This window comes from Anas platyrhynchos, chromosome 1, assembly GCF_047663525.1.
Source record: "Anas platyrhynchos isolate ZD024472 breed Pekin duck chromosome 1, IASCAAS_PekinDuck_T2T, whole genome shotgun sequence".
In the NCBI taxonomy this organism is placed as follows: domain Eukaryota; kingdom Metazoa; phylum Chordata; class Aves; order Anseriformes; family Anatidae; genus Anas; species Anas platyrhynchos.
In genome coordinates this window covers 175,781,338-175,807,611 of record NC_092587.1, presented here as the reverse complement: position 1 = coordinate 175,807,611, position 26,274 = coordinate 175,781,338, and the positions used below count along the sequence as shown (strand labels likewise).

General features: G+C 36.6%; 1 protein-coding gene across 4 annotated transcripts in view; it reads right to left on the bottom strand.

Moving 5' to 3' along the window:
• The window catches only part of DGKH (diacylglycerol kinase eta), a 173,250-nt gene that overhangs the window by 25,823 nt on the left and 121,153 nt on the right, over positions 1 to 26,274 (bottom strand). For 3 of the 4 annotated variants that reach the window (XM_027472310.3, XM_072032523.1, XM_072032524.1), the window contains 15 exons: positions 25,471 to 25,579; positions 25,041 to 25,180; positions 23,222 to 23,309; positions 20,911 to 20,996; positions 19,389 to 19,488; positions 17,802 to 18,078; positions 17,232 to 17,360; positions 11,635 to 11,769; positions 9,837 to 9,954; positions 8,837 to 8,947; positions 8,590 to 8,686; positions 5,488 to 5,595; positions 2,203 to 2,316; positions 1,779 to 1,913; positions 632 to 795 (listed from right to left, as the gene is read on the bottom strand). In XM_027472310.3, the coding sequence (XP_027328111.3) occupies positions 632 to 795; positions 1,779 to 1,913; positions 2,203 to 2,316; positions 5,488 to 5,595; positions 8,590 to 8,686; positions 8,837 to 8,947; positions 9,837 to 9,954; positions 11,635 to 11,769; positions 17,232 to 17,360; positions 17,802 to 18,078; positions 19,389 to 19,488; positions 20,911 to 20,996; positions 23,222 to 23,309; positions 25,041 to 25,180; positions 25,471 to 25,579 (1,911 nt within the window). The remainder of the gene's footprint in view (positions 1 to 631; positions 796 to 1,778; positions 1,914 to 2,202; positions 2,317 to 5,487; positions 5,596 to 8,589; positions 8,687 to 8,836; positions 8,948 to 9,836; positions 9,955 to 11,634; positions 11,770 to 17,231; positions 17,361 to 17,801; positions 18,079 to 19,388; positions 19,489 to 20,910; positions 20,997 to 23,221; positions 23,310 to 25,040; positions 25,181 to 25,470; positions 25,580 to 26,274) is intronic. The other variant, XM_072032522.1, reaches the window with a different exon arrangement.

Here is a 26,274-nt window from a genome sequence, read left to right as displayed (position 1 = left end):
TCTACTTAAGTCACCAGAACAATACAAAAACCATTGAAGAACTACAAATATGTAGTTCTTTGATTCCTTTTTTATATTATCAGTGCTACTAAACAGGGACTCCAAGAATTACTTTTGATTACTTTTCTCCTATCAAGACAGGCTGAGAGAGCTGGGGATGTTCAGCCTGAAGAAGAGAGGGCTCTGGGGAGAACACACAGTGGTCTTTCAGTACTTCAAGGGGGCTTGTAAAAAAAGATGGAGAGCATATAATGCTCAGGCAGATAATGATAGGACAAGGGGGAATAGCTTTAAACTACAAGAGGGGAGATTTAAATCAGCTGTTAGGAGGAAATTATTCATTCAGAGGGTGGTGAGGTGCTGGCACAGGTTGCCCAGAGAACCTGTGGATGCCCCATCCCTGGAGGTGTTCAAGGCCAGGTTGGATGGGGCTTTGGGCAACCTGGTCTGGTGGGAGGTGTCCCTGCCCATGGCAGGAGGGTGGAATTAGATGGTATTTAAGGTCCCTTCCAACCTAAGCCATTCTATGATTCTGTGAAAATACACACTACTAAATCTATGTATGCACTTGCATGAATAATTCAGTCTTGGTGTATAGGTTACCAATCCAAACTTACTAATTCTATTGTACCTGGTAATAAGTTCTTCTGCAGCTTGTGAACAGAGCTGTATCTGAGTGACTTCTTCTTCTGTAGCCAACTCAGCCTGTTGAGGGTACAAGGGAGATCGAATGACAGGTTTGCAGGAATCATACTTCTGTTTGTCTTCCCAAGACTTCAGGGTGTTTTCAAAGGCCTGATCAAAATGAATTATACAGTCAGTTTACAGCACTTGTGGTATTTTTGTCGATATACGTAAAAGCTTATGGAATGACACACAATTTAATATAAGTAGTATTAGGTCTCTAAATAATGAAGTGACATTTATTTGTTTAAAACTTAGTATAGAGAATAATCTGATTCTATATAAAATAAAGATAATTATCCAGTTCTGAAAGATATCTCTCTCCCTGTTATTCTCATCAAATGTCTTCCAAAATTGTAAGAATATGAAGGCAAGAATAATGTAAGCATATTTTGTGAGGACAGTAGGATCCAAATCTCAAAGTAATAGAAATATCAAACCTAAACAAATGGCAGAAAAAAAGTTAACAAATTTAATAAAATACAATTTCAATGCTATTAATTCCACACTAGATTCAACATCCAGCTAGTGGACAGAGAACTGAGGCACAATAAAGCCTTTTGCACAGTAATCCTAGATAAGCATGAACTCTGTAGTGGTTTTGTGACTAGAGTCTGCTTGTGTCTCTTCTTTCTGAGACTGTGTCATGTGGAAGATGGAGAATTAGTGGGACACAGAGATGAGAGAAATCTGCAGAAATTATGCTGAAAAATAGACATTATAGAACTTCACTATTTCTGCAACTTGTTAACATTTCCAGTATATGACTGTGTATAAATTTAGTGACTCAAAAAATAAAAATTAAAAAAAAAAAAAATTGAGCATTCTTCCTCTTCGAATATATTAAATAAGAACATGGGAATAGCACTAATGTAACTGAAAAGAACTAGTAAAGAGCTGTGTCACTTGTGCAAAAGAACACTTCTCTATCCTGCTCATTACAGAAATTAGATAACTGCAAGTAATTATTTAAGTAATATAAATAGTTATAAAACATTTTTGTAAGCACTATTTTTTCCTATTATAACTAAATCGAATTACTACCGAAAACAATTTTAGCAAAGGTATCTTATAACATGCTTTCTTCAACGTACTCTGTCTCGTGTTAGCATCTGAGCTCTGTTTTTATGTACAATTTTAATAACTCCCGGGGGCTGGATCCATGCCTCTCCATCGACTTGCACTGGAACCCCTTCATCACCAAGTATGGTGATCTTTACTGACCGACACTGGAAAAGAACAAACATGTTATTTTACAGAGCAATAAATATTAATCAAACTGACGGACCACCTGAAATATGTTGATTACTAGGAGCTGTGGCTTCCCTCCAGATTTGCCTCAAGGGTGAAGCGCTTTTATACTTCATCCATCATTTAAGACAATTTGTTACCCGTTAACATTAAAACAATGTCAGTGCTTTATTAATGTATAGGGCAGTGGTCATCTAGAGTACCACCACTCTCCAGCATCCCAAACTGATGCCAACTAAGTCATGTGCTTTCCATCAAGAAACAGACCTGAGCTATCCGGTGGTGCTGCAGTTTGATAACTCTTGAAACCGCCATCTGCATGCTGCCAAATACTGCCACAACTTCTAAGATTTTATCATCAAAAGATGGGGCCCCAAATATCTGAAAGAAAAATAAAATATTCCATTTTCCGTGGCACATTTGGTGCTTAGAGTGCATGACCAATGAAGCACAAATTCAGCCTTCTTTGCTGTAGGTTCACTTACAGATTCAATTTCAATATTTAAATGCATCTAAATGCTTTAGAATAACTACATTGTCCCTATAAATATTATAGGAATGAGATACCACAGAGAGCAGGCAAATGTTATGTTAAAACAGCAATGATAACAGCATTTCAAACATCTGAATGACAAGGCATATCCTTATATATACAAAAGATGGCATGTTCCCGTATGCAGCCTATGAAATGCTTTTCAGTGCAAAACGAAAGGCCAGTTTAAACCTCCACTCGGTTAAGGTACTTAATATCTAAGAGGTTCTTGAAGTTAAGAGGAACAATGATGCTTTTTTCTCAGAAGTGCTTATGTTCCTATAATTCTCTGGAAACCAACATCTGATCCACTCTCAGCTTTGATAAATGATGCTTTAATACCGAGGAGAATCTTGTTTGAAGTGTATATAATTATCTGCCATAAACATTATTTAAAAAAAAAAAAGTCTAACAAATGTTCCTATCCAGCCAAGACTTTGAATTCCCATGAGCTCACAAAACTGCACCACGCTGAGTGTGTGCCATTGCCACCTGGTGTGCTGGAGGAGAACTCAGCCATGTTGGGGGGAAGTCTTAGGCTGGAGTTCAGTTGGTTCAAGGGACCTAGAAGACACCTTAAGCCCTATGGTCACTTGAAGCTTGATCATTTCATAGTGATATGCAATAGGGAGCAGCAAGGGAGAAAAGTCAGCAGGAGGTATCACTCCAGGAAGATTATAATGGGTAAATAATGGGTAAATTTCTCTGAGTGGTACTCAAACAACCTCACTTGGTGAAGTAAGCTACATTGTACACCAGAGAACAGATGAGAAAATGCATGAAAAGGAGCCCAAAGGACACAACTGCTCCCTGAAACTGGAGGCGCCTCCTTCCTGGAGGTGAAGAATAAGAGGGTGAAGATCCAGGACTGCATAGTCCTGGCTGCAGTGATGGCTTAGTGAGGAAGAGGATGGGAAATGGGGAGGAACTTTGGTCCTTGCTGCCCATCACAAGCCAATGGGAGACTTCTCCCCAGTGCAGTGAGTGTGGCTTTGACCTGGAGACTGTGGAATTCATGTCAGGGAAAGGGCTGCACAGCACAGTTACCAGTTTGCCCTCAGTTGCTGTAGTTTACCACAGTTGTGGCACTTGCCGTGAGAGCATCCCAGGATTGCATAGGTGAGTCTTCAATAAATCAGTGTCAAAGAATGAAAATGCAATTTTACTAGGCCTAGTGTGTTCTGAACCAAAAGTTTTCACTGATGGATTTTTTTCATTTACAGTGGGTAAGTGAACTGCTTGAAAAGATCAGAAGCAGAATTTCTGTTTTTTCAAGGTAAAAAGGTATGGACAGTCCCTGATCCAGCTTTAATAACTGACATCTACAGGGCTATCTCAGCAGGGGTTAAGAAAAGTAGTTCCAAGACTTCATTTATTTTGGGCTTCCATTTTAGAAAAAGAATAGACAAACCACAGCCTAATCTACTGTGTCTCTCCACAAGTAAAATATATCTGCAGTGAAAAACAACCATATATATAATTGTTTTTTTTTCAAATGAAGCCAAACAAATCTCTACATATCAATGCTCAGAAAACAATTCCCTCCTTTGCTGTTGCACCTCACCACAGGTCATGTTTCCAACTTGTCTTTTGGACACCAAAACAACACGCTTAAAGAAGCCCTGCTTAACTCAGTATACGGCTGCCCTCTTTGGCTCACCAGTAACATTTCAGAAATACTCACAGCCATCAAGACAACATCTTTCTTTAGTCCAGATAAGCGGAACTGACAGCATTTCAGACCACCATCTCTGACCATCGGTCACTCAAGATTGCAGTAAATCAGTGGCTTATGCTCCTAACTTTGTCCAGAGCAAACATGTACTTTGCTGGCAGTTCTGATCCCCAGATGACTAAAAATATCAATAAAACTCCTCCAAGACATACACATTTGCTGTATGCCAGTATGACAGCTAGGACAGATCTTTTCTCTCAGTCAGACAGCCCAGGGAGAAAAATAAACTCCCAAACAGGAGCTGAGCAGACGTTAGAGATGCTTTCAAGCTTCTCTGAACATGGAGAACATCAAAATATTAGATATCTGCAGCCAAATATAAACATAACTGCCATTCTCCAATGTATTCCAAAAAAAAAAAAAAAAAAAAAGTATATTGAAACATGTTGAAATACTTGTTCTGACTTTAAAACATGTATAAAAACAGAGCATAGTAAGTCACAAGAAAGCAAAAGCAGTTTGGTGAAAGAAGTCCTGGATTGTCGAGATTAAAACCAGAATCTAATTGGCGAGTACAGTTTTAAGTGAATCAGACCTCACAGTAAATCAGGATATTCAGAACTGGGATAGTCTGCAAGCAATTACAATGGTTGTACTGTGCATGAAGTAGAGAACATGAAACAGTCTTAGTGCTGCTGTAGCTGTAAGACATTCAGGCACCTGTGTAGTGCAACATTTCTTGGAAGATATGAGGAGGAAGGTAAAAATAGATATCATTGCAAAATTTTTAAGAAGCTCATTCATTGAAAATAATGTCTAAAACCAGATTACCATCCCCACTAAATTACCAGTCACTAAATTTTCGCAGTGACCATCCCTTAATCCAAAGCTGTTTGTAGAACAGGAGGAAAACTCAAGTACAAACTGTGTGAGAGATTGTCTTTGTCCATCTTCCGTATTATTAGAATATAACAGTGGAATCTATGCTTTGAGAAACTTTGTTGTACAACTTCTGCAAATAATGTGTAGAGAAACTAGTAGTGTCTTTAAAATTATTTTCTAAATATATTATTCCATAGAGCCGCTTTTTTCTTTTTTAATCATTGTGAAAAGTTTGCTGGAATGTAAAGGACATGACAGAAGACAATAGACAATGCATAACCATGGTATATATTTTCCATTTAAAAAAACAATCAAATACAAGACAATACAGTTTAAACTCAAGTAGCCTCCCTGAATAAGAGTTGTTATCCAGACTGTACCATTAAAATTAAACAAGAACAGCAGTTCATGGGATTTATTGTAGGTTTTGCCCAGAAGGTTATTTCTCTTCAGTGTTACTCACATCATCTTCCTTGGTTCCACCCCAGAAATTAGTCCCACCAGCATAACTGGGAATGTTTAGCACAGCTATGCCCTGCAGACTTGGAAGGGGGATGTACTGTCCGTCACACTGTAATGGATAAAAGCTCATTCAGTATATAAATAATGTGATAAAAGTAGTCAGCCGTTTTAATACATGAAGCCTCAATGGTGTTGGCAGGGGAGGACAGAGTCATTAATAGGTTGACAGAAGCCTATTCCACCCACACTGCAAAGCAGCTCTAATACAAACTTTTCCTCCCTAATCTCAGCACCAATTTTTGCAGCAATGACAAAACAGGAGTATCTACAGCAGAGGTGTTCCGTGACTCTTCCAAGAAGCATTTTTGCATCCCTACCTGTGAAATTTCTCATGCACTTAAACCATGCTCTCCCTATCACGGATTAGAAGTCTTTTAGCAATGAAAAATCTAATTTTTTTAAATCCTCGGTGTACACATTAAGCCAGCAATGTTCATTGACATTACAAAAAGCTTGGTTTGCCCATCCTGTTTCTGAATTCCCAAAGTTACAATACACTTGTTATTTAGGTAAGCCTATTAAGTGGGGAAAAAAAATACGTTTCTAGCATTGCTACAAGTGTACTTAATACGAGTGTTGTTAGTACTTGTATAGCTGGCTTCCTGCAGAAATAACTCACTCTCCTTCCAAAAGTGCAATGGCAAATCTAGGACTCACTGTTATGTTATCTTGGCTGTGGCTAAAATTTGTGGGTTTGTTTGCAGGTAAGAGGTTGGTCCTCTTTATCTTCCAAAAGACATAAGCAACAACTAGCGCTACTCAACACAACCAAGTAATCATGTCAGTCAGGTCAGGCTTACCTTGATTACGACCAGAGTAATTTTACAGTGAAATCTCTCTTGATTTACAGCAGTAAAACTGCACATGTGAGCCCAATCATCCCAAACCATTGAACTGGGAGTCAAAAGTATAGTCCTGCAGCAGGGCCACAATATGTATTTGAAGCAAGTAGGACATGTAAGGTCATAAATGTTGGATTCAGGTATCACTTCGGGGATCATCAGTTTGCAGGTAAAGTTTTCTTCAAAGAACATTGCTAAATTACCGACTTACTAGTCCCATCAAAGTATCTTATAATTATACAAATCACAGAATCAGAGAATGGCTTGGGTTGGAAGGGACCTTAAGGATCATCTAACATCCTGCCATGGGCAGGGACACCTCCCACCAGCCCAGGTTGCCCAAAGCCCCATCCAGCCTGGCCTTGAACACCTCCAGGGATGGGGCAGCCACAGCTTCTCTGGGCAGCCTGTGCCAGGGCCTCACAACCCTCTGGGTGAAGAATTTCCTCCTAGCATCAAATCTAAATCTCCCATTATTTAGTTTAAAGCCATTCCCCCTTGTCCTATCACTACACTTCCTGACAAAGAGTCCCTCCCCAGCTTTCCTGTAGGTTCGCTTTAGGTACTAGAAAGCTGCTGTAAGGTCTCCCCACAGCCTTCTCTTTCCCAGGCTGAACAACCCCTATTCCCTCAGCCTGTCTTTCTAGAAGAGGTGCTCCAGCCTTCTGATCATCCTCATGGCCTTCCTCTGGACTCCCTCAAATAGGTCCATGAGGAAATCTTTAGCAATTGTATCAGGAGTAGAAAGAGATGAAAAGTATTTCCAGAATATGCTTAGCACCCTCTTTTTATGATTTAATCTCAGCAACAAGACACAATTTAACATTTTTATCAAAATATGACAGTATCCAACATGTGCTCTGATATTAATAAATGCTACATAGCCATTTGCATTATAGTGGAGGTCTGCCTCCAATTCCTGAAATTGATAATTTTAATTTTTCAGTGCTGAGCTCCTCATCACAAGTTTTAGCATAAGGCTGATATTATGCAAGGCAACATTAAATATGAAATTTCTACTTGTTGGTTTACTTCCAGACATATTCAAAAATAATTATGGAAGGGTCAGATATGAATGCCTTATTGAATCTTATTTGAATCATATTCAGATATCCTTAAATTAGAATTCTATCTGCAGCATACATAATGTTCTTTCCTGTCATTATATTCACTAACTACTGTATAATTCCATAATAATTATTCAATCCTTTGATAACAGCAATCTGCCTCTACCATACAAATTCCTCCTAAAGCTCAGTGAAGAGAAAGAGTTCCAGTAAATTAAAATTATTCTTTTAACTTATAAAGTATCTTCATACACATATCATGAGCTTCCATATTAAATACATAAAATGAAAAGAAAAAAAAAAAGAGAGAAACCATTTAGGTTCTCTTTCAAACTCCAGCTTAGATATTCTTCAGGTGAGCACAGCTGTAACCATCCCAGAGTATTTTTCTGCATTTAGTAACCATTTATATAATCTAATTTAAGTTCCTAGTATTGTGAAGAAGTCTTAGATTTGGTGCTAGAGCTTAAAAGAAAAAAAAAAATCTTTAAGTTCAGATAATTACCATTGATTGCATTTGTTGTTGCATTTGTTGTTGCTGTGGTAATACTTTGGTTTCTCTGTGTGACTTTCTTGAACACCTATTTGAGAAAGTCTCTGTAGGTGTAGCTAAGCTTCTTGTGATGTACACTCAGAATCTCTCCTCTTGTCAGGATTTTTTTTCATAAAGCCGACCATCTGTGTGCTCTCTCTATATGTGTAATCAAGCTGTCAGATTGTTTAAAGTGAACCTGAAGGATTAAGACTCCTTATCCCTTTCCTTCTGTTTAGTGTATGTACATTTCTGTTATTATCCTTAAAACCTGGTCTCCCAATTTAATGTAATAGACATTAAGAAGAATATCTTTTATATATTTTCTATGCAAGAGTTTTTTCTAACAAAACAAAACAAAACAGCAATTACAAAAAATGGGAAAACTGATATTTTGAGATATTTAAATACTGATATTTTCTCCAGGAAATCACTTGGGGAATCACCTCTTACATAACACATTCTTAGACAGTGCATATGAGGACAAGATTTTATCAGCTTAGGCTGACACAAGAACTCTAAAAGTTTCAAGAGGAACACCGAATTCTTCACTACATAATGCAGAAGCAAAAAACGTCATTCTACCCATGAATAAAAATTACCTCAAGTTGAACTTTTTGTTCTAAGTTCTTGTAAGTTCTCTGCAGCAGCTCTTTTGTGCCAAGAACTCCATACCACATCATGTTTTTTGTCCGACTTCTGAAAATAGAAAAAAATCAGATTCACATACTGAAGTACATATTATTATGTTTTGCATTTGTAGGAAAAAGAAAAAGTGAAGAACTTCAAATAAAGAGATAAGGAAAATAAAACTTATGGAAATGTCTTGGCTCTGTCACTGACAATTACCTGCACTTTTCAGGGTGCTCTTCTCGCTTGTTATTAAATTCAAGTGAAATTTTTGCATCTAACCCAATTCCAAAATAGTTGTTCATGACACATTTTTCTGAATATCCCTCCCTGTTAGAAGAAGAGATAATTAGGTGCACATTTTTACAGTTCCTGGACACACAGAACTTTGACCAAGATTGTGGTTGGTCTCAGAGCAGATACATCAGCAAAAGACATCACAAGGTGGTTCCTCTGAGCCTTCCTGAGGAAATCTAATGGTAGTTGAAGACACAGGTTGGCTTTTGTCTCCTTTTTAAGTGCAAAGTTCCCATAGGACAAAGAAGAAACTCTAACATAACCCATTATCTCCACCAGACCCAAACTAACAGAGGCATACAAGGCAAGAGCTGCCTTTGGCACAGCTGTAAGACAGCCACACCAAAGTGGGATGCATTTACATGTAGGCATGCTGGTGCTGGATGTTTGGCTGATGCTGTTAGCACAGCAGTGCTGTTTTAGGGCTTCCATGTAGGGCTACAGCCTACAAGACAGATGTTATCCATAAGACTCTGTCAATGCTATACCCTAGGATGCAGAGACAACTTAAGACACAAATTTTCCACCTCACTGTCCCAGTCCTTAGGAGGACACTCTTCGTTGTCCTCCACTTCAAGACCCTGCTTCAATATATTGCTGGCAGCTTAACTAGCGTTCAGACCAGCACTTCAGGCAGGAAAACCCAGTTCTGATGTACTGCTCTCCTTGTCCTCTTGCCAGTGTGCAAGGAATAAGTGAGCACGTCTTCCTTTAGTTCTGCTGCTGCGAGGTAATTCTGCACTACTAATAACTGAAGGCTAATTCTAAAATGGCACAATCCAATGTGTTTTCAGACCTTGAAGTCTACTGAAAAATGATTGCAAATCAGAATTTTATAGTGAAAAGAAAATATGTCAAGCTTAAAAAGATTAAGCAAAGCAAACTAAAGCAAAACAATAAATTTAGAAAAAGAAAATCTTACAGTGAATCTGGATCCGGGTCAATAAATGGTGTAGCACCAAATGGATCGATGTTTGCTAGCAACATTTTACTAATAATTGAACTTCCTGCAATAGAAGCAGCTAGGCCAGCCCTTAAACCTGATAAAAAGAAAACAAACAAGAAAAAATAAACAATTTTAATTTGTTAAATAGAGAAACATATATTGTCATAATATAAACCACAAAATTTTGAGAGAGAAAATATTAATCAAATCCATGTATGTAGGGACTGCATTTCAATCTCAACTTTTACCTATACTGTTTATCTTTTATCTTTTTAGCTTTCTGGCTCTCTTGAACAGAAAGAAAGGTATGCTGAAGTGTGGTGGCTAAATTTTCAGGTAACGCCACCAAAAAAAAAAAGAAAAAGAAGAAAATTCAATAAAATTCAATTGACTGGCTGGCAAATAATAACCAAATGAGTTATCCAACATTCAGAAAGATTATTAGAGTTTTCTACTCAGTCTAATCTTCATCTCCAAACTGATCACAATTTTCTTTTGGTCCTGTCCTTTAGAAGGCAACTGTCATAAGATCAACATTCATGTGGTTGGTTCTGCAACTAGCCAACTATCCTTCAGTGAATGCTTAAATATTCAGCTTGGTAAGTACAAGCTGATTGGAAGACTCTTGAAGATGTGACGTCTTCAGAAGAAATGAAGAAAGGATGGATATCATGACAACATTAGGAGAAAAGCGGAAAGAAAAACAAAACAAAACAAGCATAGACACGGCAGGAATGGAAAGAAAGAAAGAAAGAAAGAAAGAAAGAAAGAAAGAAAGAAAGAAAGAAAGAAAGAAAGAAAGAAAGAAAGAAAGAAAGAAAGAAAGAAAGAAAGAAAGAAAGAAAGAAAGAAAGAAAGAAAGAAAGAAAGAAAGAAAGAAAGAAAGAAAGAAAGAAAGAAAGAAAGAAAGAAAGAAAGAAAGAAAGAAAGAAAGAAAACAAATTGTAGTTGGGTAGGCCTGGTCCGAAGGAGACTGAAAAATGTAAAGAAAACAGAATGAGTGACATGAAAATAACTGGCAGCTTAAGGAAGGTAACTGGCATGGTAAGAAATACCCTTATCATTTTTAGAACTGGAAAAGTCATAGTTTGATTGATTTAATTTAATTAGTGGTGAGGTCACAGCCTTGCCGTGCCTACTTTGACTAATACTGAAGTCACGACACAAAGTATTGTTTGATGCATGTAAAGAAAGAGAAGTACTTTCTACAAGCTTTTACCTAAATTGACCTAAAGAAAAATGTAAGTTCAGTTCCATTTTGTTTTAACTATACCAATTAAGTCAATTAAAACAGTGCTTTACTGGTGTTCCCTGGTATTAATTGCATTTGGATAGGAGGAATTTTTTTCAACATTTTTCACCATACATCAGCTTTGTGTAGTTTCAGGTATACATTTCCTGAGAGGTACATATAGATATCTCTTAGCCTTACATGGACCTATCCATGCTGATCCTTACATGGTTCTGTCCGCTGGTTAGGAGGAATGATAGAATATTCTGAATTTCCTTTTTCGTCCTCCTGAATCAAATGCAATGCTTGCTACATCTGGTGCTGTGCCAAATGAGCAGGTAGATTCTACATCACTTTGCATCTCCTACTATATGATCCAATGCAAAGATAAGTGTATCAGATTAGACAAATTTGGAACTTTTTATGCCATTTCCAGGTAGAGCCCCTGGCACGATGTAAAAATTGCTATTTGACAGCAACAAGGGGAACAGAGGGCAGTATTAACACACTGTAAGGAACAGCGAATTTCAAAATCATAATTACCTGGACAGATAATCCTAGTGTTAAGCACAGGGAGGTTTTCTTTACTGGCAGCCAAAGCTGGAGCAGAGAAAGAGCCTGTCTGGGAATGGATACCTCGACTCGTACGTCGATCTGGAGATCTTGGTGCAGTTTTAACTGTGCAGAGGACATAAAAATTAGAGCACTAATTAGATCTATTATGGCAATATCAGATACATTTTGTTGTTGGTGGTGGTGTTTTATTTTTCAGACCTGAAAATATTTCAAACCCATTAGTTTAATCTGTTACCCTTTAGTGAGAAATGTCCTTCCCTCTCACTGCATACTTTTTCTTCTAAATACAGGGAAGAAAACTCAGAAATAAAGTCAAGTGACAAGCACAAATTAAAATGAGTGAGTGTACATGGCGTTCAGTGTGAGGAGTTCCTAACTTATGCTTCAAGACACTAGCAAGAAAATAAATTATATTCACCTTAAAATGTAATAGTATTTAATACTGCAGTAAGTTTCTGATAAACCTAACACCAGGTTTCACAAAAATGCAGACATGAGAAAAAAAGAAAAACAATTATTAATAAAGGATACATATAAATATATTAATTTTAATTTTGACATATGTTTAATTATAAATATACCTATATTATAGAGTTAGTTTTTATTTATAACAATTTTAATATGAATAGCTATACTATTCTCAGGCCCAAATTAGGCCACCTGATCAACAGCCAACTATTTGCTTTAAGCAACTAAAACTGACGCTCTGCCTGCATCAGGTTTCTGAAAACATCAGTCAACTCTGATATCTTTATCTACAGCCAAACTGAAAACGGCAAGGGAAGGGAAAGAAAGCCATGTTCAGACATTTTTGTCTTCTGCAGTTAGAAAGATCATGGGGGATATAAGTTTGACATCTTTTCCTTTTCACAAAAAGCAGGAATTCCCCAAATAATAGAAATAACTTTTGTTAAAATTCTACAGAATATGGATCAACAAACCTTTAAGACACATCACAAAGTTTAATAGCTGATCAAATTGTTGGTGACAAAGGCAAGTAACAGCTCAGGAAAAAGAAGGGGAAGAAAAGGGGCAAGAGAAGATATTGACAAAAAGGAAATACTGGCTTGGTGAGGCCAGCTATCCCCAGTGCCTGCCTCTGTAGGTAATGGAAAAGGACAGGCTTTTCAGAGGGCTGGCTTCAGGTGCTTTCCAGTTTCGGACTGACTGACAGAATACCCCAATGGCTACTCCTGCCTAGGGAACATAATCTTCATGAAAGTCAGCCCCATCATCAGAATCTGGTGCTCCGGGGAAGAGAGTTTGTGTATTGTTGAACACTTTGATACAGCATTTCCATGCACATGAAGAAAGATTTTACACCCATCTGATCATAGTCAGATATTTCTTGGCTATTTCTGCTCCAAATTATCTCACATGTTAAAAATACTTCAATTTAGGACAACTTCTACGTTGACCAACTGAAATCACTCAAAAAATGAAATTATTTCAAAGTGATCTGAAATTTTCTTCTCAACACCTGAAAACTTATTAGATGCAGGACAGGGATGAGGAGGTGAAATTTTTTGGATTGTTTTATATTGGTCTGACCAAGGGGTCTAACAATGCCTTCTGATCTAACCAGCCTTAGGAATTATCACAAAATGCTGTAGTATTGCATGATAACAATATAGCACAACTATTTGTATATGGGCATGATAAAACACTATACTATAGTGTTAAAAAATGAAATTAAAATGGCTAGTTAGATCTAACCAGAGTTATTAAATATTTAGATGAAGGTAATTAACATATGGAAAAATATTGTTTCTGGTCATTTGATGAATGTAATCTCAGAGGGTAAAATATAATATTCAGAACACAATTAACTTCAATTTTTCATAATGCTACTGAAAAATTCACAATGTTATTCATACAGACTGTTCTGTCTGTACTTGGGAACAAGGCAGTTATATTAAATAGGAAAATCAACAGAGCAGCTGCTCTTTATTTGACAGATCAGACTCAGGGGGATAACTGCAATAAAGATAAGCTTTTGCTGTTCATGCTCTGATAAAAACAACAGAGCCTTAATGAGTAAAACTAATGTTTCATTGCAGATAATTGAATTCATGTTTCATGCTTTCTCCCTAAACACCTATTTCCCATTGACAGCATTAATATACACTCTATTTCACACGTTTTGGATGTACGAAGAATAACACACCTCCCAATAAGCACAGAAATTGTATCACCAAGAAACAAGTTTTTATATATATATTTATATAAATGTACATGTATGTGAAAGTATGTATTTTTATTTTATTTTACACTAACAGCAGTAGGACCAGGTCATCCTTAGTGCCAGCATCCTCTGTGAGGTACTGTTGGAATTGGACAACCAACACACACTGATTTCTGTAACAAGGGTTAGAGGAAAGAGAACAATGAATAGACAACCATTGGACAAAGTCTAAAAGCAATTCCTGGAGGTAAGGAAATTCTGAATCAACTGAATCCCCAAGGAACCAATGATACATTTCTAAGGTAGGAACTGTGGATACAGGCACCAACTTCAGTGCAGAGCCTCAGGAAGACATCTGGGCAATTTGGTGTGGCTTTGGGTAACAGAAGGAGAGGCAAATTCCAAATAACTTTTCTGGCAGCTTATTTTGCTACAGGAATTTGCTCACTAAATATCTACATGATGACTTTTGCTGTACACCAGCTGGCATGACTCTCAGGTTCTCTCCTGAAACCTTACCTGCAGTGCGTCACTGCCCACTTTGGTAATATGGCAGACTGAATTTTCCATCCCTAGCAACAAATAGGTTTCCTGAAATTATTATGCAGCTTGAGACTCTTGAATAACTTTGGCATATGAACACAAAAAGCAGTATTGAAATTTGTGATGAGCAGCTTCCAAATACAACCTCTGGCTGGTTGTGCTAGATGCCAAAACCAAGCAGAAGAAGAGGTCTATCACAGATAAATTGCTCTTTCTTCTTTCACTGCAGCCACTCGTTGGCAGATTTTGTAAATGAAACATGAAAGAGAGATTTTTTTCCCTATCATTTGAATGTGGGAATTATTACTATGCTATTTCAGGAGATAAGTGAAAATACTATTCTATAAAAACTATTTCACACATAGCAACCAAACACTATGCAACAAAATAGGCTATTACTTTTATGAAAATGTTGCCTTCCAGGAAAGTTGTTTTGGACTCAGATCACTCAATATTCCAATTGCTTTGTACAATTATTGATAGAAATAATACATGTGGATTATTTTGAGTTGGACTTTAAAACTCAACATGGGCTACCCACACATACATGCTGCCTTCCTTTTTTTGAAAATCACCTACAAAGCCCCATGGTGAGGACACATGATGCTCCTACTGGAAAGCAGAAACACTTGGGCATGAATAGCTGATACAGTTCATTTGAACAAGGACAGAGCAGGTAAGGGGCTGTACAGCTTGGAAAGCAAGCATAGCTTGGTATAGTGACTTGCTATACGGCAGCCAATAGCCACAAGGAACTAGCTGGACTAACAATTTGGTTTGGGAATGAGGACCCAAGGGTTTTTTTAGTGAAAAGGAGCCCTAGTAACTTCCACAGAATCACAGAATGGTTAAGGTTGGAAGGGACCTCTGGATGTCTTCTGGTCCAGCCCCCCTGCTCAAGAAAGGAGCTAGAGCAGGTTGACCAGGATCATGTCCAAGTAGCTTTTGAAGATCTCCAAGGAGGGAGGCTCCACCACCTGTTTGGGCAACCTGTGCCACTGCTCCACCACCAATACAGTAAAGAAGTGCTTCCTGATGCTCTGATGGAAACTTTTTTCCCTTTTTGAAGATAGGAGTGGCATTTACTTCCTTTCAGTCTTCAGGCATTTCTCCCATTTGCCATAATTGAACAAAGACTGTAGGGAGTTGCCTCATGATCCCATCTGCCAGCTCCCTTAGCATCTTCGGGTGCATCCCATCAGGGCCCATGGACTTGTGAATGTTCGGTTTGCTCAAGTATTCTCTGACCTGATCCTCTTCCACCAAAGGCACATCTTCCTTGCCCCAGCCTTTCAGCCAGGCCTCTGGGACCTGCAATTCCTGAAGGCCAGTCTTGCTGGTAAAGGCTGAGGCAAGGAAGGGATTCAGTGCCTTGGCCTTTTCACTGTCTTGGGTAACAAGGTCCCCTGTGTCCTTCAGCAGAGGGCCCACATTTCCCATAGTCTTCCTTTTGTCACTGAGGGACATGTAAAAGCCCTTCTTTGACAGTGGTCCTCTGCCTATGGAAGAAGCTGTGAAAGCTGGAAAAGTATAGGATACTTGAGGATGATAGCACAGGCTACCTAGAAAGATTAATAAGATCAGGCTATTTTTCTTCATTTTCCTGATTCTTTGGCCAGTCCTTTTCTAAATGACTTAACTTAGTTAATTTCTGAAAGTATTTTGTAATGGGTATTGCTGAACTATTTACGTCTGCTCCTCTGAAGGAGGATCCAGACAGTAATAAGTCATTTAATAAAAATGAAATTAAATTCTTCACTTGTTATAATTTAAACTACCTTTTAGCATCCGTAACCATCCTAGCGTTGGTGCCTGGAGCTACTCAACAAACACAACAGGAACAGTGTTCCATGGTCTCTTTATTTTAAATTTTCTAATTGAAATTCAATGAATGCAGAACCTCTACTATTATTTTTTAATGGTTCAATCTTGAGGAAAAGGTGCATGAAGAAGAGGTAGCGAATGTAATATTACCTGCCAGATGAGCCAGAAGGTCGGACACACCAAGGACATTAAAGACTTGGTTTCATATCTCTGCTTTGGATTAGACAACTAGAGGGAATGACCTTCGTACTTGCACTTCTCAGCAGGCTTTCATGTTTCTATTATATTCTTTCCTACTTTAAGCTGTTCTACGTCACATAAAATACTTAAATATGTATTCTCTCAGTTCCAAAAAACTCTGTTTCAAGGTAAGTTCCCAGCTGAGAATTGCAGGTTTGTTGTCAGTACAATGAATAAATATGTCAGTTTTGCACAATTTGAAGCACTTTCAACAGAAATGATTGACAGAAATTCCTGTAATATGCCCTAAAATTTCTATGACTGAGACATGCTATTGCCACTCTTCTGTAGGTTCTAGTCATTGTTCAGGTTCATATAGAAAGTTGAGTGCAAACGCTGGGTTAAATGCAGGCACCTCTCTCCCCAACAAGTAACCTTTTCAGCTTTGCAAATGTGTTCCAAAAGACTGTTCATCTTCTCTGGCATTTTTCCTTCAACTCCTATTTATCCAAATCTAAAAGTTTGCGACTAGTCTCCAGTGTAACAACATGCCAGTATTTGGCAAATAGTATATTCATTGCAAAATATTCTCTCAGACCAGTTAGAAAGGACAATCACAGCTGTACGCTTTCACACAAGTTCCATTCTCCTACTGCATGCAATGCAAGGTGTTCCAACAACCAGAAACATTTTATACACAAAGAAGATATTTTTCAGAAAGTGATATAAAACCAATAGAAATAATCAAACTGGTTTTAATTATGCAATCAACTATGCTGGTTTCATAGGAAAACTACATAATTTAAAATTATTTTATTACTAATTTACTCACTTGACTGGGACTCATATTCCTTTGTATCTTCGTCTTTTTCCTCTTCTTTGGATTCATCCAATTCTTTGCTATATTCTACAGGGGACTGGTTCACTTGTTCTTCACTATGAGCATTCTGCTCATCCACAACTGCTTATTTAAAAAAAAATGACAGAAAGGTTAACGATCTTTAATGAAAATCTGAATAAATGAAATATGAGCTTCTTTTTCCCACAGCTTTAAGTTTTAAAATATTAAAAAAAATGGTTCTATTGCCATTTCAGTGAAAAAGATTCTAGTAATTGCCTTTGCCTATTGACATTTTTCTGCCAGAAATTTTCATTTTGTGGAGAATAATAGTTACCAAAGAAACACACTTGTGTATGCACACACATATGCACAAATATGTTATCATATATACAGACTGTCATCAGCATCTAAAACAAAACACATTTCTTGTCTTTGCAACTTGTATTAGGCATATAATTTTAACGATGTAAGAATTCAGAAATCAAGTTTAATTATTAAAATTCATGGAGGAGAGGAAGATGGAGAGGGAGAGGATCAAAATCAGTAAAGATGAATGCGCACCTTTTTCTGCTTGTTCAATGATCTGCCTTACAGCCTTCTTCAAGCTGTTTGCCCGAAGCATTAACTGTTCTCTTGGTTTGAAGAGTTTCTGGGTGGAAGACTTTGGAACACACTCTGCTAATTGCTCTTTACTTTCAGACAAGGATTCCTCACTTGAAAACTCCTCTCCTTCTTCTTCCACAATGTGGGGAGTGATGCCTGGGAGAATAGGAGCAGCCTGGGCTTCTGTGTGAAGAGCTTGGAGCAACAGGTCTAGCTTCTCATTTAACTCTGAACACTAAGACAAAGGTGAAGAGAACATACATACACCAAATAGCAGTGAACGTCAACATTTTGAGGAAATTAAGTATCATGTTATAGGGACGGACCTAAATTCTCCATGTGGTATGATTTAAAGTTGTATCTACATGTCTACGTAATTGTGAAAAGTCTAAATCAGGTTCAACATTTTGTATATCAAATTATGAGTCAGTTTGCATGATTTTTTGTAGACAGACCCTGCAACACCCAGCCAGTTTGCAGCAATTATAACCACAAAAGCTCTGACTAAAATAACACATTGTGTTAAACTCAGCCTGCCTCTTAATTAGGGTGCAGATTAGATTTTACACCTCTTTGGATGTCCAACACTACAGACTGAACTACCACAGATTTGTCCATACCAAACAATATAACAAATTATGAAATTATGGACATACCCAAATTTGGACAAATGATGGGGACATGCCCAGCAGTTAGACTGAGAATACATACAATTGGTTTTTTGTTGTTGTTGTTGTTTTGTTTTTTGTTTGTTTGTTTGTTTTGCTACACACCTGTACATTTAAGCAAGTGAATTGGCACTGAGGAAACACTGTCAAACATCTCTACCCCTCACCAAGCAGTACCTCTCTGTAAGTACACTGGAAAAGAGGGAATTTGCTGTGCTTAAAAGAAAGGAAACCAATACTGTTTTGCCATGGCAGAGTGAAAAAGAAGATACATTTTCTAAAACGTACACTGAATACTACAGAAACGTGAATCATGAAGTAATTGCCATTTGGCAAGTACATTTCCGGACTCTGGGATTATTAGTGATTTTGTTTTTTATTTTTCTTTTCAGCTCTTATAAGCTTTGTGCCTCAGACCAGATCCCTTCTGTCTTTTTCAATATTTTTGCAACATGATTTCTACAATTTGCATCTTGATCTGTTATTTTTAACATTATGATTTCTCTTCCCTTCATTCTCCCAGCATACATACAGTCCACTGTTTTCCTGTAGGTAACTCAATCCCCTTCAGACAAAAAGTAAGAATCCTAATGCAAAATATTTCCATTTTTCTCTATGTATGTTACTGTGTGTTTTATGAAGGCAAAAAAAAATGCAAATAGAATTTATAGAGACCTTACATTGCAAAGATGATTTGGAAATAACTGTTCTATGCACTAAGAGAAGAATTTTACAGTCACTGGCTGAAATGTAAGCCAAGCTGGGTATCCTGAAGCCATTTAAAAATTAAACACCCACAGGAAACAAAAACAAAGAAAACAAAAACAAACAAACAAAACCCCCACACCTTTAACCCTGAGAATAGTCATAGTCTTACTTTAATGGCCATGGCATCAGCTTCATCTGCATTTTCCATTGGTTTTTCGTAAGTCTTCCCTATTTTGGCAACAAAGTCCTTTACAGTTTCACATAATATTCTTGGCAATAATAGGAGAGGAGAAATCAAATGAGATAAAATAAATATGTTTTGAATATTAAATTCTTATGGCTATTGATTTATACGCATACAGTTATACACCATTCGTGTTTTGAACTGTTTTCATACTTGCAAAGCAAATTATACTCTTCTCAAGAGCTTGCAAAATCAAAGTGATAAAACAAAAAAAGTCTCCATTTTTATTTAAGCCTTTGCACACATTGTATTTAAGTTTGTCTCTTATTTGTAATAACTGAAATGAACATGACTAATATTATCAATTCCCATGCTTGTAAACCTTCCATACTAGTGTTGTTAGTAAACTTGCATTCACTTTATTAACCTCAAACAGCCTTGCAAAATTCCCATCTGAAGATGAAGCCTAGAACCCATGGAGAAAATCTAAATGACTTTAATGGAATACTTCTGAGATGAAAACGGATGGCCACACGCATCCTACTGCCCAGCTCATACTGGTGAACCACAGCTGGCCCTCAGGCATGTCTACATAAACTGCAGGGGCTGAAATGAATTTTCATTGTGTAAATCAGAGACAGACTTGGTTCTTATTACCTACACTGCAGACAGACAGCAACCTTACTAACAGTGTGGATAATTGGTTAGTACTGTTCATTTGGTTGAAATTTACTTTACATAATCTAAATAGTGAGATTTAACAAGATACAGACAGTTTAGGATTTGGAACAATAATAAAATTCTGCAGTGTAATTTTCAACATACACTATGTATGATTTTTAAATGAAATTTTATTAACTTAAATAACTTAATAAAATTTTATTAACTTAAATAGAAGGAAAAAAAAAGATGTAATGGCAGATGTATTTTTGAAGACTCTAGGAGGAAGTATACACAGAACACTTCCGATTTCAGATGATGTTCATGATTTGTAGAGCAATTCTCTCTAATTTTTAAGTGTTTCAGGTTGCAGAAAAAAATACCCTGTTTTCTAAGACCACTGTTTATTGAATTGATACAGACAGCTACAAAGCAACCAATTTGAAATTCTGTTTCTCAGTGGTGAAGCTGTTTGTCCTCTTAATTCCACAGATATGCATAAAATGAAACAAAAAAAAAAAATGTAACATGATGTAGGCCACATATTTGCATTAGTAACAGTATTTAAGCTGCATGCTGATTTTGAGTGTATTAAAATAATTTTATATAATTTAAAAAAAAAAAAACAAAACACTAACATGTTTAGTATTAAGATATCCGTTACAACTTTACCATATAAAACTTTTGCAAGGAAAACATCCACTCAAAAGCATGTAAATCAACATATATTAAGCCAAACCAGCTGGGCCAACCATGAGAAAATTGGGCTTATACAGAAGGTTATTATGGCTGTAATGTTTCACAGAGGATTTATCCCATACATTGTACATTAAAACAACCAACTCACTTGGCAGATGATATGACAACTGAGTGCTGATCAGAATTGAGAATTTTTGCAAGATGAGCAGCAACTGAATCCTCATAAGCAGATATCTGAAAACAGAGAGGAAAGATTTCCATTTCCACACTTTTCAGCATTTTAACACCAACCAGTGAGTTAAAACACCTCCAAAAATAGCAGGATTTCCATGGCAGATCTACAGCAAGGGCAAGCAGCTGGCAGTGCTGCTCCTCTATCTGCATACTATATTTTATATACCAATTTTTTAATATTCAAAATAACACTGTATCTGATAACTTGATTGACAACTCTTTTCCTCCTGTAGATGAAAGAGTAATTTATTTCTAGGGTAAAAATAGCCCATGAGATAGAAACAATCTACCTTCTTTTCAGATTTATAACATACTGTATTATTATAATTGAATTCCCCTTTTTTCCAAAACAAGCAATTTTTCCCTGAAACTAAGCAACTTGTCTAAGAAGTCAAATATCTGTGGTTATAATCTTGAATTTTCTTTTTACTGTCAAATAGTAACTTACTCCCCCCAGTAGCCCTACTGACAAAGGCTGCAAAGTCTTTGATGTTATCAAAGACAATCTTTTAATGGTTAATGCCTAATTATTTTTTACAAAACTGTTTGAGAGAACAAAATCTGTGCATTTTCCTTCTCACCCACAAGAATTGTAAGTTCTGTAATGGTAAAGAAAAGATTCAGAATGGATCAGAATCACATCTTCACACACTATATCCTGCCTCAAAATAGGCATGGATCCAGATCTCATTTTTAAGAGAAAATTCCAACCACATTACAAAGTTAAAGCTAAAAATAACTGCAGCTCTGAAACCTTTTGATGGCTTCCTTTATGAATTTCTTAAAATCTCTTAGTGTGTTTTTGCCCTTGATACACATAGATATACATCTCTTTCTTTTATATTTACCAGGCTGATATACCAATTGTACCAATCTTCTTTTTTTTTTTTTTTTTCCTTCTAGCTTTAGTTGTAGAATCAAGGGGAAAAAAGCAATACCTAAACACCTAATCTCTAAGAATGCTCATACTGATGTTTGAACACCAGTAGTCTTCTGGAACCAAATCAAGTGAAATAATTCTCTTGAAACTCAACGAAAGAGAAGGAAAAGGATTGGACATATACTTTTATTTACTTTTTGAACCACATTTTAATACATTACATACTGTAAGGTTAAAAATTATTTTCTTAAATATCATAAATTATGCAAAAACATTAAAATAGAAACCAAACAGGGTACTGAAAAGAAAACTGCTTTCTCCAACTCAAAGATATTGCAGAACCAATTTTCCAACAAGAGGTTTTGTATAACCATTTACTTCTATTTTTAGGAGGGGATAAACATAATTTCAAAGCTGGAAATAATGAGAACATGTTTTTTTCTTTCTTTTTTTTTGCACTTTATGAGATAAAGATACACTTGTAAATATTAAGAGTCTTGCAACATTAGAGAAGATAAAGCCTCAAATCCACATTGCTGACACTGGAAACAAACAACAACCACATTAGAATCACAGCCAGTGGAACTTCAATCTTTTTGCATCTCTATATCCAGCAAGCTGTCAAAGGTTATAACCTCCCTGCCAATTAAAACAGCCTGAATCATTAAATTATTCACGAACCTGCTGATTAATTATTGCTTCTCAAGTACTTTTGAGCTAAAGTTGATACGCGTTAAATTTCTCAGGAATATATTATTTTGTCATTTTAATCAGTCTTTCTATGCCAATTAATTTGATTAAAGCATCTCGCTCTCCCTCAAAATCGAATACTCATCAGATAGTACAAACACAAATCTAGTTTTAAAGATATACTGAGCTTTTCTTTGAGGTCACACATGATTTCAAGCTCTCCAAAAGAACAAAGAGAACATTAGGTGGTATCGCCTGATCTAACTCACTTGTATAAGCTCTCTCTTTCTTACAACAGTTTCTTTCTTTCAGAATAACAATCGCTGCCTTCAAAATGTTTTTCTCAAAGCTTATTCCAAATTCAAGGTAAGTAGAAAACATTTTGCTTTTTCAGTACATGTCTACGGGAAGATTTTCTTTGACTGCTCTGCTAAAGACTCTGTAGCTTTGTTCTTTTTTCACAAATAATACAGAACTAGAAACCCTAATTATTTGATACACATGCAGTGCAGATATGAATTCAATTGAGTTAGCAGATCAGAAAATATCTGTTTCTATTTTTTACACAAGTACGTCAATTATATTTCAAATATTGCCATCCCAACAGCTCAAAGTTAAGTACATGAAGAAAAAATAATCAAAAGTAAAACTTCACCTGGCATTCCTCTGACTCCTCTTCTGCAGTGACTGAAGGAATAGAAGGCTTTGCTGGTAATTTCAGTTCGTATGACATTATACTCCACCTACAAGGAACATAACAGCTTTTATGTTTCCAGATTATTAGAGTATTATCTTTTCTCCAACATATCAACAAAAAGCAAATTCATTGTCATACCACAGAATAACTTAAAAACAAACAAACAAAAACTTAATATTTTAGTTATAAGCTAAATGAATATGGGTGAAATATTTAAAACCAATGACAATTTATTACTTTTATTTTTTGTTAGTGATTTGATAATAAATCTTATTTATGAAGAAATCATGGGACATCCAATGAAGCTAATGGAGAATCCAGGTAAACGTTTGCAGTATGAAAGAATTCATGCAAAATAACCATGGAAGTCAAAAGAAAATATATATGGCTCCTGCAGAAAAAGCTCTAACTTATCATCAGCTTTTCATCTCAACTACGGGGTGAAGGCATATGAACAAAGCAAATGGTGAAGTATTTTCATTGACATATGTACTTTTTCCCCTGGTAAAGGACAGTACTCTACGGCATGGGTAGTATGAAAGTACTTATATCAACATCCTTCTAAGCATGCTGAAAAAAAAAAAAAAAAGAAATCACTGCAGATGGCCGTGGAAGCCAGTCTACTGCAGTTAGAGCAAAAAAGAATGACACTAAGCACTTTTCAGTACAGAAGAAGACAAGCTTAATCTATGTGTACTCCAGAATGCCCAGGCCAATGATTATTTCTAAAGATCAGTTACAAGCACTTTATTTATTTTGCTGTGAAATGGTCTAATAGCCTGCAGAACTGCTTAAAATAAAAAAATTACTTGTTTCTCTATGTAATTAAAAATAAATAAATATGAAATCATTTGATAAGACTCAAGTTTTTTGTAACGAAAATAAGAACATAAATACCCATGCAGGAAACTAACTGAGCAAGATACCAGCACACATGTATGTGCACTCATTCCAAAAGCAGAGCCTTACATCTCTGTTAGAATGACACAACCACCAGCTTCTCAGACCTTTTTTAAAATCAGGATTGTTCCTTTGCTTTATAGATGGAAACAGCCTGCAATTACCATACAAAACCAGGACCAGGAAGATCACAAATAGAAATAGCAGTACTGGATCAAGCCAAAGATCCATTTAGCCCAGCTTCTTGTCTACAGCTGCTAATGCCTCAGGCATACTAGAATGAAGAGACATCATATGAACTGCCCTTACACCCAAGGAAACAAAGTTCAAGTATTTCCAAAATAAAGATGTTACCTTTAATAATGTTTAATATTATGCAAGAAGCATGTAAAACTACCCATAATGGTTTTGAATATATGTGATTTCTTAATGCTTATACCTTCTACTAATGGACAGTTACGCAGGTCATCAGCTATAAAAAAAAAAAAAAAAAAAAAGTCTCCTTTTGTTCATCTTCGAGCAAAACAGTTGAGACTCATCAGCCACCCTCCCTCCTAAACTCTTTGTTTCAAACTCTTTGGTTTGAAATGGACAGTGAAGATCTGCCCCAATTACTATTTCAATGTCCCTCATTTCTGCTCTCATACAGGCATGGGTTTTTCAACATGGTCCTGGCAACCTGGATGTCCCTACTTGAGCAGATGACCAGACGGACAAGGAAGACCAGAAGACCTCCAGAGGTCCTTTCTGACCTTAACTATTCTGTGCTTCTGTGATTAAGTTTCTATCCATTAAGATGAATTTAGACCATCTGAAAACGAAAAAAAACATAATTTGAATCTCATGGTAAGTCAAATATATACACATTTCAGTTTACCTGTCCAACATTTTTGTGCTGGCTCTTTCCAATTTCTCCAAAATCTGTGGAAGTTGCGTATCATCATCACAGGATCCTCCCCAGCCAAGGACACGGGCAAGGTCATTTCCAGTACCAAGGGGTAACACTCCTAACTGACACTGAAACACAACACAGCAGCAAATCTACTATTGAAAACTAGAAAACAAAAGTGCAAACACTTACAAAGTTATTTCAAGCAACTAATGTCAATCACATAGCTGATTTCTAAAGCTTGTAAATCAAAATGAGTAATCAAGGTAAAACTTACCCTGTTTACTTCCCAGAATTTTTTCATTTAACAGAACTGCTGAGTTTGGTCCGTATAAACACGAGAATGAGCCAGGTTAAGGAAGATTAAGCATACAAAAGTATAGTGAGTATAGTGAAGGAAATAAGTATACACACTTGCCTGTTTGTGCAAGCTGAGTTTATCAATTTCTGACAACACCCAACCCACGCTTCCATCTCCACCACATACAAGAATCCGGAAGTTGTCGAACTTCTGAAATAACCGCAAACTGGAGAGAAAATGTGGCCCGTTAGAATCAGCTATGTTTGTTACCGACAGACCAATTATACTAATGAACAGCCATTAAATGAAAATAGGGTACATGGCACCTTCATGGTGAGGCTTGAATTGTTCTGAGGTATGTGGATACAACCAACTACTGTAATAAACATATCTGCATCCCATCTATCACTGTATATTCCACTTTTACTGACATTTCTGATAAATAACATGCAGTTTCACTTTAAAAGAATTCCCTTGATATTGTTTTCAGGATTTTATTATTATTATTCAAAAATTTTCTAAGCTTTGAAATTACAACTGCTCTGTGCTTCCCACTTAGGTCAGAAGCACAAGGCACCACCAGGAATTTTTCACAAGAAAAGGTTACGACACGACAACAGGATGTTCTCCACAGTACAGGTAAGCTTTTGCCAACTTGTGACTAACAAAATGCAAGGACAGTTTGAGGCAATTATTACACATGAGGTGATGACAACAATGTAAAACAAATAATACCATATTTCATATTAGATCCTTAAAGCAGTATCCTGCTCTCACTTCCTACAGCTCCTCATTCTATTCTACAATAAACAACACTCGTCACCAGTACAGAAAAGGAGGACAAGAAAGACAGAACAAGCAGAAAGGTGAGACACAGAGGAAAGGGGAATGAGATATGAAGAAACAGCCAAGAGGGAAAAA